Source organism: Diabrotica undecimpunctata, chromosome 6 (genome assembly GCF_040954645.1).
Source record: "Diabrotica undecimpunctata isolate CICGRU chromosome 6, icDiaUnde3, whole genome shotgun sequence".
NCBI lineage: Eukaryota > Metazoa > Arthropoda > Insecta > Coleoptera > Chrysomelidae > Diabrotica > Diabrotica undecimpunctata.
The window spans coordinates 121,735,114-121,750,920 of NC_092808.1; the positions used below are offsets into that span (position 1 = coordinate 121,735,114).

At 32.2% G+C, this 15,807-nt stretch overlaps 1 protein-coding gene across 1 annotated transcript in view; it reads left to right on the plus strand.

Annotated features, from left to right (window-relative positions):
* Vps39 (vacuolar protein sorting 39) overlaps positions 1 to 15,807 on the plus strand; it is a 55,170-nt gene that overhangs the window by 19,869 nt on the left and 19,494 nt on the right. Inside the window, exons 5-6 of the mRNA XM_072535251.1 lie at positions 6,507 to 6,737; positions 12,756 to 12,953. Of these exons, the coding sequence (XP_072391352.1) occupies positions 6,507 to 6,737; positions 12,756 to 12,953 (429 nt within the window). The remainder of the gene's footprint in view (positions 1 to 6,506; positions 6,738 to 12,755; positions 12,954 to 15,807) is intronic.

The window sequence follows — 15,807 nt, forward strand, 5'->3', positions numbered from 1 at the left end:
TACGCAAGACTGCCACATACTGAGGAATGATAAATATAGTCTTCTTCAGGTCATCATGCAGGGTAGAGTCGATGGCAAAAAGGGAATAGGTAGAAAGAGTCCAAAAAGTTCATGGCTGCGAAATATTCGAGACTGGACAAACATGACTGTAGACGAATTATTCCGCGTTGCAAAAGACAGAGAAACTTTTAGAAATGTGGTCGCCAACCTCCGTTAATGGGGACGGCATAGGAAGAAGAAGAAGAAGCGTCATAGTTCAAATCTCCCAGAGACTGAACTCGTTTGCATCACTGCAACCATTACACTTCTTTTTTAATGTTGCACATTGCATTTGATTTCTATGAACGTCTAATGGTAGCTTGAGTACTGAATGTGCTGTTCGCCCACCACCTAACAATTTTCTGAATCACCAGTTATAAGTAATTTTAAAGGTTTTGGTGGATTGGTAACAGGTGATAACACAACTTTTTTGATGCACAACAGATGCCAACTGCTTCATTGTGAAACTTTAATGCCTGACAATACTGGCATACTGTGTCCTTGCACCAATAGCAATTTTAAAATGCGCAGAATAATTAATGGCAAGGGGCATATTCAATGATATACGTTAACTGCTCGGTTGATTCGCTGTCTTTCTCGTTCTTGTGTTTCGGATGTAGCTATATGCTGCTCACGTGCAGCTCTCGTTCTTAACATTTTCTGTCGTACACGTTGCTCATGAGATGTTTGTTCGGTTCTCTTCAGACTTCCTTCTCTGATCTTCATTTATTTAACATAACATAACACTGTAAATAACGCACCAATCGACTGCCACCAAACCGAATATCATCTGCAAAGAAGGAAGTGATTAAAACCGAATTAGATAAACTCCTGGAAAAAGGCGAATCATTGAAGAATATGAAAATTGCTTTTTCAACTTGAGATCTAGGAGCTTGAAAACAATCTTCTATTTCCTGATTTGAAAGATTATTAACAAACAAACTGGGGATTTGTAATTGTCTATCACAAGAGAATATTTTATATGCATCTTTTATTTCTGTAAGTATTTTTTTTTTTTAGTTTTTCTTTCGTATTTTAGATTGTATTGCTTAAAGGAAAATTTGAGCTGCAATCCAACTTCAAATACTTTCTTAATTACACTCACTTTTTTATGTCCGTGTACAGTAGTTTTGACAGGTGAAAGATTAAATTTGTCTAAACACTCATCAATCTTCTCTTTCAAAGTTGGTGTATTAGTATACATAATACACTTCTGAAAAAAATGTAGTGTATCTGTGGACTCTTTCGATGAATGCTGTGATGCCACTCGCATCTGTTTTATATTAATATCATATATATGCCCAATACTACAATTAAGACAGAGCTTTTCTTTAGGAATTAGAGTACGGTTCAAGAATTTTAAAGCATTTCTAGATAATTCCAGCGAAATTTTTCACAAATGTGTACCTATTTTTTTGGTAGAATATGTTTCAACTGTAGTGGCGGAAATTTCTAGGAACAGTAAAACCTCACCAAACAGAGCAGTGGCGTTCCAAAAAATACTTATGATTTAAATCAAATTGTTAAAGATAGGTACACACAATTTATTAAACAATGATATTAGATTATATTTTTGGCAATATTGTACTACATTTTAATACGTATTATTATAATATATCACATACATATATTGTCTGTATGTGGAACCGTAGATACGTATTACAGATTATAGTATTAATAAATATTAATTACAAAGATTGTTTTAACTTTAAAACCTTTATTATTTATATTATTACTCACTTAAACGTCACAAAGTTAAATAGAAGAATATACGAAATAATTGTAATAAAGTAAAAAAAAAATAATACATACATACAGGACAGTTTGGAAAACTTATATTCACATAGATTACATAGGTACATCGCAATGTTAAATTATATTATTCATTTTCATAATCAGATGCACTGTCGTCGTCACTAGAATCATTTAAATCAATCCTTAATTCTTCAGTAATTATTTCTATGCTACGTTCACTTTCCAAACACTTATCTTCAACCTTGACAACATGTTTACACACTTTCTTCCAGTTATCTACAGTTACTCTATCAAATTCCTGTTCCACCAACACTCTTACGTCTTCTAACTTAAAATAAACGTTTTTTTTTGCAACTTCATTTTTTATTTGTGCCCAAACCATTTCTATAGGGTTCAAGTCTGGATGATATGGCGGAAGTTTTAAAGAAACATAACCACATTCTTGCAGCACTTTGTCAAATTTATATTGAATATGATCTTGTTTGTGTCGTTTGATGATTTCATACAATTGCAGTTTTAATATTGACGTTACAAATGGTAAATTTTTTCTGTCAATCAAGATATCATATCAATTTTTTTAAAATTACTGGTGGGTGCTTTATTAATTTGTACATTATGATATGACGCATTATCAGTAACAACAACAGATCCAACAAAGTGCAACAGACAAATTGGGGATTAACTGTTCTTTCATCCATTTTTCATAATTGTCTGAATTCATATCATCATGATAATCTCCTGTCGTAGCACCTGACTTAAAAATCAAAAGGGCATTCTGTATTAATTCCCATCTCCCCACCACCATGTACGATAACCAACCTACTTCCTTTTGAAATGTTATTGAACAATCCTTTGCCATTGTTGTCATGTGTCCAGCTATTTGGCGTAGTGTGTCCTGCATGTACATAGGTTTCATCAACATATACAATTGACTTACCTTCGGTTTTGTAATATTTAATTTTGTCCAAATATTTAATGCGTAGAGCACGAATATCATTCCGTTCAATTAATAAACGTGGATTATCTTTCGTTTTCTTCCATTTAAATCTCAAATCTTTCACAATTCTGTAGAGAAAACTCACACTTCCAGTCCACTCGTACACCTCTTCAAGCCTTTTCTGCAAAAGCTTCAATGATACACGACAACGTTCAGTCTCATGAAAACGATGAATTCGGTGAACGATGAATATGGGATTCCTTTACATTAGAATTTTTTCCAAGTCCAAGTGTCCCTCTGTGTATGAGAGCCGGTTATAGGTAGTACCTAAACAAAATATCACATTCAATTGCATTGTGATGAAAAATTATTCTCCAATATTAAATCAGACGCTTCAACGTTACTGACTGAGGATGGTTACAAAATAATAAATCTAAGAATGCATTATGAGAGTTATGAATGGGTTTACCTTGTTTTAAATCTAAAAAAAAGAAATATTCATTTATAACAGTAGCATGATAACCCACAGCACAGTGCGTTAGTAAACCATCTTCATTAGGTGAAGTCTATAATGCCAAAGGCAAATTGTATTATCTCCAAATAAGTATAATGAATCAGCGTTACAAAGTTACATGCCAAAACTGAGCATCTTACATATTCATGCTTGTTGGTATTAGTTCTAATGTCAGCAGGATTTTGGTAGTAGACACTTCTGTGAAGAAGCATTAACCTGTTCTTTCTAGCTTTAAGTTCATTAAGTTCAAATAAGAGTATAATAATCTAAGATTTAACAATACTTAGCTTTTGTTCAGGAATTCCTACTCTTAGAAACTATACCATTTTTCAAAGTAAAAACGTTTCACGTCATGATTTATACAAAGTGACGTCACTTGTATTTAAAATTTCCAGAACATCAACCTTAGAGTTAAAATTTCCCTAACAAAGCTAAAAATACGACATTATTACATTCAGAATTTTAGAATTATATTGAATAAATATACAAAATTATTTCTTATTATTAATAATTTAAATTTTATGCAACAATTGTTTAAGTTTAATTATTCAACAAATAATCATGTTAATTAAATAGATTACAGCCGTACGCCATTGATACGGGAATACTTCACTTTTCAATAATATGATGGTGGGGTGGCAAACATGGGATAGTCACAGTACAGTGTTGTCAATACTTTATAACCATACTAAGTCTGTTTACCTATATGTTTGTTACAACTAAATAATCGTTGTCGAGAATTGGCTGCTTGTTTAATAGATTATTTTGAACAAGAGCGAAATAATGACGGCACTTTTTTACCATTGAATGCTGTGAGAAAGGTAATTTAAAGAATTTAAAATATATAGTTTTGTATTACAATGTTTTATTATGTACTTTAGCGTATTGCAGCAGCCTCAAAACTAAGTTTATCTACTGTTAGTATTATTTCTCAAGCTGTTAAAAATAATGAACTTTTAAAATCACCTCTTAAAAAATGGTATCACAAAAAGACTAAAACGAATATAGAAGAGTTGAATGTTAGTGGTATCCGTGATGTTATTTACGACATGTAAAACACAAGTAATAGTATACTTCTTCTTCACTGGCTTTACAACTCGGGTTAGTCTTCGCCGCATCCACTATCGCCCTCCATCCTCTACGATCTTGCGCTTCTATTTCCCATTGTTGTACCCCAATTCTAGATAAATCGGCCTCAACATCATCCTTCCATCTTTTTCTCGGTCGGCCTACTGATCTACCATCTGGTCTTTCAAAAAACACTGTCTTTAACACTCTGGTCGTACCACGTGACCTGCCTATCTTATTCGGTTTGCCTTGATATGTCTAACTATGTTTTTAGTTCCATACAGAGTCACCAATTCAGCATTGCGGCGTCTTCTCCAATCCCCTGTGAATTGATCTCTTTGAGGGCCAAATATTATTCTGAGAACCTTTCTTTCAAATACTAGAAGCTTATTGATTTCCCGCTGGTTGAGAGTCCGTGTTTCACTGCCATATGTAATAATTGGGCGAATAATCGACGTTAATTTAGATTTTCTTTTTATCAGCTTCGATCTTAATCCAAATGTTGAAAAGGAGTATAATGCTCTATTTCCCGCAGCTATCCGTGCTGAGACATCTTTTTCTATGTGTTTCTTTACTACTTCGAATTTGTGATCATTAATACTGATGTTCTGCCTAACTCTTGGTCTTGGATTTTTGGTTACTACCATGTATTTCGTCTTTTCTTCATTTATTCGGAGACCCAGACTACCTGTTTCCTCCTCGAGCTGTGAAAACACCTCTCTCACGTCTCTTGTAGAATGCGTGACTGCATCTATATCTTCAGCAAAGGCCAGCAACAGTTTTGATCCTTGATCAGCAAATCCTCCTGTCAGCTCAGACGATATTTTACTTATTGCATATTCTAAAGCAAAATTGAACAGCAACGGTGACAAGGGGTCCCCCTGTCTAAGTCCTGAATTTATACCAAATGGCATCGATGTTCTGCTTCCTATCTTTACTTGTGCATATGAGTCTGTCACGCACATTTGCGTTAATTCAACTAATTTTCTTGGTATTCTTATTTCTAACATTGCTATCCACAATTTGCTTCTTTTTATGGAATCATATGCTTGCTGGAAATCTATGAAAATTTGGTGCACATCGCGGTTGAATTCCCAGTTTTTCTCTAATATTTATCGTATGGTAAATATCTGATCTATAGTTGACCTTACAGCACGAAAGCCGCATTGGTAGTCGCCTAGAATATCTTCCGAATATGGTGTGAGTCTCTTTAGCAAGATAATTGAGAGCACTTTATATGATGTGCTAATAAGCGATATGCCTCTATAGTTTCGGAATTGTTATTTGTTTCCTTTCTTATATATGGGAATTATAACGCTTCCATTACATTCTTTAGGCATTTTCTGTTATTGCCATACTCTGAGAATAATGTCATACAATTTTTGGTGTAAAAGGTTTCCTCCTTTTTTTAACAACTCTCCATGTATGCCATCATTTCCTGGTGCTTTATGGTCTTTTAGAGACGCGATCACATTCCTTACTTCCTCAAGTGTTGGTGCTGGTATTTCAATATCTGCAGAATTAAACGTATTATCTGCTTCCTCCGTCTCACTTTCAATATTTAGTAAATTCCGAAAGTATTCCTTCCATCGTTCGACGATTTCCGTTTCTATCATTATAAGTTCACCTGTTTCATTTCTCATAGGCTGTGTTACTCCAACACTTGCACCTTTTCTGACTGACTTCACTTCACTAAAGAATTTCCTTATTTGATTCCTCTCGCCACTTCCGTCCATTTCCCGGATTTGCTGTTCTAGGTAGCTCCTCTTTTTAGTTCTGAATAGTCGCGTTGTTTGTGCTCTTATTCAGTTAAAACAGAAACTCTTTTTCACATTATTTAAAAGTGAAAAAAGAAATTTTAAAAATGTGATTTTTTTCTTCATTTTAAAAATCTAATTGACCAGTGTGTTTGTGTGACGTGCACTCTTTTTTATAAGAAAAATTCTATATCTCTTCTATTCAATATTCTCCATATCTACCATAATAAACTTATTTTAAAGTAATATTACGACTTATTCTCAATAAAAATAGTAATATGTATTAGGATGTCACTAGAAAATAGCTTCAATCTAGCATAAAGTTTTGCAAAAAATACTATATAATATAAAATAATATGGAATATAAAAAAATATTTAAATAACTAAGGAAAGATAGACGCGACGGTTTTATAATATACAATGTTTTACTTTGCAGCTAAATGGTAAACAATCTTCACTATTTCCAACGAGCAGTACTAGATTGAATGAGCCGTGTATGACGCGAGTTTCTGATACAACATTTGCACTGTGCAGAGAAACTCAAACAGTTCTAGTCAATGTGAAAGGCGAAACGGAGAGAAATAAAGCTTTAAGATGGTCTGATATTCCAATTACGTTAGCATGGGACGAACCTTACGCTTTAGGAATTTTAAACGATTCTATAGAGGTGAGACTTTTATAATTTTAAGTTACAGTACGATAATTTTAATTTTTAAGTTAGTACTATAATTTGCGGTCTTGCCACCAGTCACTTATGCGGTGTTGCCTAATCGATTATTATTTTAGAGGTTTCTTTTTCAACTGTAAAATTAGGTAATTGATAAAATATGCTATTAGGTGAAGTATTCGTCATAATTATTAAAATGAACAAAAGTCTATTAAATTAGAAAGCTAATAATAAGATATCTAGGTAAAATATATTGTTTTCAACGGTAGTCGTAAAAGCTTATAAAAATATACTTACCAGTTTTTATTCAAATTTCATCAAAATCACTATTTTCGCTGTCAGAATTTGATTGAAAATCTTCGGTGTCTGAACCTTCGTCTACATTGATAACCATAATGTCCACGACTACATCAATTAATGGCTCTTTTGATATCAACTCACGTTCAGTCGCGATGACTTTTTTAGTTATTTTTTCCATTTTTCCACAGGAAATGTTTAAAAAAATTCGTCCGATAGCTGCTGTATTGACTTAAATGTAAAGTCTACATTTTTGGCTCCCACATAGGATTTCAAAGCTGCCCAAACCATTTCAATAGGGTTCAAATCGGGATGGTACGGTGGGAGTCTAAATACATCATGTCCTTGTGCTCGTATAATTTTATCGATTGCATATTTTACATAACGAGGTTTTATGCAATTTTATTATGTTATACAGATCAGGCTTCAACATATAAGCAGTATATGGAATATTTTTTTCTCGAAGCCATTTCTTCGAACACACTTCTTCGATGAGGATGTGGAACTTTTTTCTTAAAATACGCGTCTTTTGCTGAACATTCGACGCAAGTTTAGAAAAAAAATGTTAATTGAAAATTTAATTAAATAAAAATTCATTGTATTTGTTTACCAGCTTAAAAATTGTACAGTTGTACAAATCCCTAGCGGCGTTTTCAGTTATTCACTTCAGTTGCAAGTATTACGGTATAATTTTGTCCGTTAGTCTTTAACTTTTAAATGGCGAATCCAACGACTATGTTTAGTCAAAGAGGAGAACTTTTATTAATAATTAATGAATATAAATATTCAAATGCCCATGTATGTATTCAAATGCCCAAAGATGGAAAAGTTAGATCGCGATGCATCAAAAAAGGGTGTCAACAAAAAGTGATGAAAATTACGTTATTCTTAAAAAATCATCGGTGGAGCATAATCATGCTCCAGATATCCACGTTGACCGGCAAATTTTTAGTAATTCTACTAATGGGAAAGCTGTAGAAGATATATGTGAAAGACCTTTAAAGATTGTCCACAAGGAATTGAGGAAGGAAAATTTCAGCAATTTACCGCTGACGACGAAAGACAATTCTTGCGTTTGAAGAAATATCTATGCTGCAAGACGAAAATCCACACCATTATTGCCCAAGTCACAGGAAGAAGCGATTAGTTCTACATAGAAGTAGTTCTACAAGTGTTAGTGAACTTAAATTTAAAAACAAATACAGGTGAAAACTTTTTATTATCTACGAAAAATATTATATAATAAATAAATAAATATATATATATATATATATATATATATATATATATATATATATATATATATTATATAATATTACGTTAATCAAAACATTACTAAATTAGACTTCATTAAGTCAGTTTGCAATTATTATGCAGCTAACTTTTTAAATATAAAATATAGTGTTCACTCTTACTTATTTTAATCACTAATCAGAGATTAGAATTAAGCATTGTTATAGTTTAACTGTACTTTTTGTTATTGTATATAAGTTAATGTAGATTTATAAATAAACTTTATTCGATTATATTGTTATAGTTTCATTATTTAATCATTTAAAATTTTCGCTCATGCTTTGGGAATTGCGTTCCTTTTTGAATACAATAAAGTAAAATAAAAACTATATGTTCACAAAAATATTATCTAAGTACCTAGGTAGCGTGGGGCAGTTCGTAGTCGCTTTTAATCGTACTATAAAACTGAACCCATTAAAATCTAGGTAGCGTGTGGGAGTTCGTAGTCGCCCATCACTGGATTAATTTCCCGGATCCACCATTCTTCTATTAATTTTTCACATTTATTTACAGTTTGGCCCATATTTCTGAAGTTGCAGTTTTAAGAGCTTCTTGCCACATTTCCCTAACTGCATCGCCACTGTATGTACTGCATCCAACGTGATTATCATAATACGTTTTACATATACCCCAGATGTGTTCGATGGAATTAATCTTGCAGTGATATGGCGGTAACCGTAGTACTTGATGTCCATAACTTGATACAATTTGGTCAACTACATAAACTGTTGGTTTTTCATTATGTTTCCAAATTTCCGTAACTACTGATTAACTGATGATTGGTAATTCTGATTGAAAGGCGTATTCTGGAAAATTGATATTATTTTTAACTAACCAATTTTTTATGCTCGTTACGTTCCACGACTGTTTTGGTTGTTTCTCCAAAACCTCCGAATGGTAAGGTGCATTATCTAAAACTATAACTGATGGTTCACTCAGACTAGGTAACAGTTTCTGCTCAAGCTATTTAACAAACATATCTGCATTCATGTTTTCATGGTAATCAGCAGATTTTGAGCCTTCTTTCCCTCCTGCATGAAGAGTGATGTGCCTTTGCTTTCGCTATCTGTGTGTTTTATTGATTTTATGCTGTCGTCTTGCCAAATTCTTTTAATTACACCCTTTGTAAATATCCATGTCTGATCTAAGTATACGAATGTTGCATTTTTAGATTTAAGTCTAGTATATTCTCTCAAAAATTTAATTCTTTTGTGAACCACACTACTCCTTTCGAATAAAAGTAACCTATTTTTTTTTTTTTTGTTTTTTGAATTTAAATCCTAAATCTCTCAACACTTTCCAAAGGCTAGTCCTCTTAATTTCAGAAACTTGTCTTTCTCTTATTTTGACCAGTAAAGTATCTAAACTGACATGTTGATTGTTTTCACGTATTTGATACAAAATATTGCGAATTTCAAATTTTTCTCCATTAGGTAAGTCAATGCTCCTAGAATGTTTACGAGTTGTTTTCTTGTCTTCGTGATACTCAGTCACAGTAAGATCTTCTTTAGAATCTCTGACAGTGTTCATTACAGTTTTTAGCTTACTTTCACTTATCCCGAGTGCGTTACAAACGCGTTGATTTATACATAATAATGACTTTAAAGGTACACCATTGTCTCTTTCCATGGTAAAGTATTTATGCACATTTGCAATTAAGTCATCAATATCCAACTTACGTCTAGACATGATGGTCACTTGAAACTACACGTTTGAATTACAATATACTGAGTTTAGATCAATATGACAGAAACTTTCTAACTGTTGGGCTTCAGAGGTAAAATATAATATAACCGGTTACAAAGATCCTAAACACATTAAGCGAATTAGCCTAATGATCATTAGGAATGCCGATTGTAATTTAATTATGTTTGATAAACAGTTTACAAATGGTGGAAACCGTACATAAACAAATTAAAATAATGTTTCTCACAATTATTTTATTTTTAGTACAAGTATTTTCATTTGAAAATAAAAAGTTAAATATATTACCAAAACCCTAACTTTAACCCGTAGTCGCAGACGTCTCAAAAACGGTCTATTCTAATAGAATATTAGACATAGACATATGGTCAATCTAACCACCACTATTTAAATTGTCAAAATGTTTTAGTTTACTCCGAAGTACTTCGTATATCACGAAGTATCACGAAGTGATATTTTAGTACTTTGTATATCTACTTTGAGTATAAATTATCCTTAGCAGGGTAGTATTTGTTTAAAAAAAAATTATTAAACAAGTAGGTGAAAGAAATTTACGTTAAATAACATTATGCAAGAATATTATTTATTAAGAAATAATGTAACAAACGTTAAGAAGTAATGTAACATGTAAAACTATGAACAGCGGATTAATGATACATATCTTTATTTTATACCTAAAATTTAGCAAAGTGTTAAACATTATGGACAACACCAGTGCAGTTTATTGTGCCTTTTACTACAACGAAAGGCTTTCTGCGAATTCCGTTAATCGTTTAGAGGTGTAAGGTGGTTGAATGTAATGTATGTCTTATAAATCCAAAAATAGTACTAGTATTAAAAGAGAAGTTGCTTCGTGAAAAAATTAAAGTTGATGTGAAGGTTAGTATAAAAAAATTAAAGCCAAAAAAGGCCACTGGTAGTGATAATATCCCTGCCTATATCTTTAAAGCATGTTCTGATATATTTCAAAAACCATTATCACATCTATTTAATCTATCTCTTAAAACTAACACCTTTCCAGACAAACTCAAAGAGGCTACCATTACTCCAGTTTTTAAATCAGGTAATAGAAACAATATAGAAGACTCTCGTCCTATAAGTATCCTTAATTCTCTGGCTAAAATATTTGAATCTATTCTCTATATGAATATACTGAAAAATTTTGAAAATGAATTTGCTCCAGAACAACATGGTTTCTTGCCTGGATTATCCACAACTAGTAATCTGTACATTCTGTCTAATTTTGCTAGTGAGGCAATAAATAATAAACTCCAATTAGATTTAATAATGACTGACTGCTCAAAGGCATTTGATATGGTTGACCATGGCATTCTTTTATCGAGATTGAATGAGTTTGGTTTTTTGCATGATGCTTGTACCTTTATAAAATCGTATGTGGAATCAAGGTTTTAACGAGTCAAAATTGGTAGGTGTTTTTCAGATAAATTTCAGGCTACATCTGGTGTCCCCCAAGGGAGCAACTTAGGGCCTTTGTTTTTCTTAATTTTTGTCAACTCACTACCACAATCTCTTAAATTTTCTTTAGTATGCTGATGATTTTAAGCTTTTTAAGACTATACATACTCCAAATGATTGTCAGTTACTACAGGAGGACCTGACCTCAGTTGTAGAATGGTTTAGGGACAGCAATATGATCTTGAATATTAAGAAGTGTGGGGTCACATCTTTTACTCGCAAAATCGACTACATTCAAAATAATTATAGAATTATCAATTGTGTAATATCTAGGAAAACCAAATTTAAAGATCTGGGAATATACCTACAGGCTAACATGAAATTTAATGAACACTATATAAATATTGTTAATAAGGTATACAAAATATTGGAATTTGTAATAAGAAATTCCAAACACTTTAGTATAAACACAACCATTAGACTATATAACGCTTTAGTCAGACCAAACTTGGAATATGCATCAGTGGTATGGACTCCTGAAGCCAAAGTTCATATTAATCATATAGAAAAGGTACAAAAAAGATTTCTAAGGTATTTATACCTTAAAAAATACAATGTATATACTCACGTTACACCATCAAAAGAGTTGCTTCAAATATTTGGTTTGCAGTCATTAGAGCAAAGAAGAAATATGCATTGTGTTATGTTTATTCATAATATTATTAACAATGTTAAATATAAGACATGTGGTTTGATCAACTTTATTAGGTTTCATGTGCCAAAGGTCAACCTAAGGGTAAACAGTAATGACGTATTTTCTTGTAGTCCATATAATTCTTGTGCAATAATAAACTATATGCAATATCAGTGTAATGCGTTAATAAAGATCTTTGATATAGACCTCTTTAACTGTAGTGTAAGGGATATTAAAAAATGTTATGAATAGATAAGTAATGGACTCAATTTTAAATTTTATTAACTTGTCTCTTTTTTTTTTAATGTGTTTACTTTCTGTTTTTATTTTGTACTTGTGTGCATATTGTATTTTTTTGTATTTTTTGTGTGTATATTGTTATACCAAGTAATATATGTAACTAAACAAATTAATGCATAACTCGTAATTTTTCAAAAAAAATCGTATTGGTTTCAACTACATCCTTACAGCAATGGTGTGAGGACTTGACAATAACCCTTAACCTAATTTGAAGATTTACCTTTGTAATTAGCAGCAACTTGCAAATAGACTTATAACAAAGTAATAATTTCTTTAGTTAAATAATCTATAGTAAATTGTACAAAATTTTTTAGGTGCTTACTTTGGAACCTAATGGACTAGTCCAAACTTTAAGTGATCTACAGAAAGTAAGATTTATCGTTGCCGCACAACAAGGCGTATTGTATGCAGCTTCCATAAGTCAAATATGGAGTATTCAAGCAGTGGATATAGAGAAACAAAGAGAAAGCCTCGTTGCTGCAAAACAGTTTCAACTTGCATTAAAACTGACTGTAAGTATTTATATTTAAATGTACGACGATTAAACGCTTATTTAAACTTATTACACTACGTTTATCTTTAGCACCTTTTAACAACTTTAATTTCTTGCAAATATTACATAATATTATACGCTATTAGTAATTACGTGTAAATAAATAAAGACGTGGTTTGTATTTATTTATCCTTTATCAAATAACAACATTGTAACGTGTCAAAATTGCGATACGTGACATCTTGTCCAAATTTTGCTTTTTTAGGAAATTTCAAATCATCCCGTACATCATTTTAAATTTCAGTAAACATTTTCCCATGAGATCAGTTCGTAAAACCACCCACTTATCTATTCTGAGTCTGTTAGGCCCATCAGTACTTATTCCGTAATAAACCTTTTTAAAAACTACCGCTGGACTGCCATAATATAATAATAATAATAGCGTTTATTGTCCAACAGAATCCATTTATAGGACAAAATACAATACTAAAGTTAAATGAAATATTAAAAATTCATAGGTACTAACTAAATAACACATTTTTCGAGTATTTTACCTTAACATAAAGAAACTACTCAATCACCTAGGTAGATCTCAGCCATCCTAGTAAGCTGCTTTAAACTGCAGTGAAATATATCGCAGTAAGCACTTAAGGAATTCTAATGGTTGCACATGAGAAATAGAGGAGAATTTAACATAAGATTAGTTCTAGCTTGTGTATTTCTGAACGTAATCGAATTTCTCACTGGATAAGATGGAACGTTAAAATTTATTTGTCGAAGAATATTAGGGCAGTCAATGAGATTATGTAGTAGCTTGTACATGAATATTAGGGAGGCATTAATTCGCCTAGATTCTAATGATACTACATCCAAACCGCTACACAACTCACTATTGCTGATGTCCCTCTTGAGATATATGCCGTTAATTTTGAAAGACAAACATTTTTAAAATTTACGCTGCACCTGCTCTATAATTTGGATATGCACATCATAAAAAGGTGACCAAATGACAGAGGCATATTCCAGTTTACAGCGTACAAAAGTGTAATAAAGTAATTTAATTGCCTTAATATTAGTGAGATTTCGACTATTTCTAATTATGAATCCATAAGATTTAAGCGCTTCTTTAACCTTTAAATTAACATGTTCAACAAAGGTGAGTTTATAATCAAATGTAATTCCAAGGTTTTTAATTTTATTTAAACGTTCAAGTTCATTGCCGTCGATAATATAAGGATGGTATATATTAGACTGTTTCCTAGAATAACTAACTACTTTGCACTTATTGGCATTAAGATTCAAATGATTCAAATGAACACGATTCTGTTCACTCTGCAGAAAATGACAATTATTAAGGTCGCTTATCAATGAATAAATCTTTAAATCATCGGCATAACATAAACATGGTGCAGAAATTGATTCACACAGATCGTTAATAAATAACAAGAACAATAATGGACCTAGATTAAAACCTTGTGGAACCCCTGAAGAAGCTAGGTACTTTTCCGATTTGTAACCATTATAAGCAACAAACTGCGTTCTATTTGACAAGTAAGACCTCATAAAAGTCACGGCATCCTCAGAAAGACCAAAGAGACACAATTTAGAAAGTAATACGCCGTGGCCGTGGTGAATTCTGTCGAACGCCTTCGTAAACTCAGTATATATGACGTTAACTTGACTTCTATTATCTAGGGCCGCTGAGATATATTGTGTGACCATTAATAAGTTTGTCACAGTGGACCGATTAGAGACAAATCCATGTTGATATTGAGACATCTGATTACGAGTGCGTGAGTAAATACGATTATACAAAACTATTTCAAAGACTTTCGATAGATTGCAAATAATGGAAATTGGTCTGTAGTTTTCTACCTGACCCTTTTCACCAGTTTTGAATATTGGGCACACTTTTGACTCCTTCCAGAGACTCGGATATTTTTAATAGTGGTACAGTTAAGGCACCTATGCAATCCTTAACCAAAAAGGATGGAATATTATCAGGTCCACACGTCATTTTGTCTTTCAATTTCTTACTAGCCAAAATTATCTCAGGCTTTAAAATAGGATAAAAATTTAAGAAATCTGCGTTAACTGAGGAAGAGTTAGCCTTGAAATTAATATCTGATGACAGAAAAACATCTTGAAAAATTCTGCAAACACATTCACAATATTTTGTGGGTCGGAGGTGCCATTATATTTCATCACACCAGGAATTCTTGAACTATTATTTTTCGAATTTACGTACGACCAAAACTTCTTGGGGTTGATGGATAAAGCAATTTGAATATTCTCGACATATACATTGTATGCTAAACTGATTTTTGATTTGTCAAGGTGTCTTAACCGTTGAAACTAAAGCAAATCACAATGATTTTTGAATCGTTTCAACTTTTTTCTAAACTTTGCTTTTAATTTGATGTTGTGAATGATATCAGCATCGAACCAGGGTGGGTATTTATGGCCAAAGTTTTTATAAAACTGGAATATATTTATTAAACACAGAAAAAATCTTATCATAAAAGTTATTTAAAGTTTCATTAACGTCATTAGAAGTATCCAGAGAATTCCACTCCGTTTCATACAGTTCTCGATATAAAGTAGGAAAATTTGCTTTTTTAAATTTGTAAGTTAATTGCTCCAAACCATACCTAAATTTAGGCTCTTTTACAAATATATCCGTAAATGTTATTAGAAGAGCTGGGTGATTAGAGTCTTCATAGACCAAAGGTGAGTCATCATGCTTCACTTCACAACTGAAATGCGATAAGACCAAATCTAGCAGTCTACCCAAATGATTAACAACATTGTTAAATTGTCTAAGGCCAGTAGAGCCCGCAAAACTTAAAACTACAGAAGTTTTGAAATCAGAC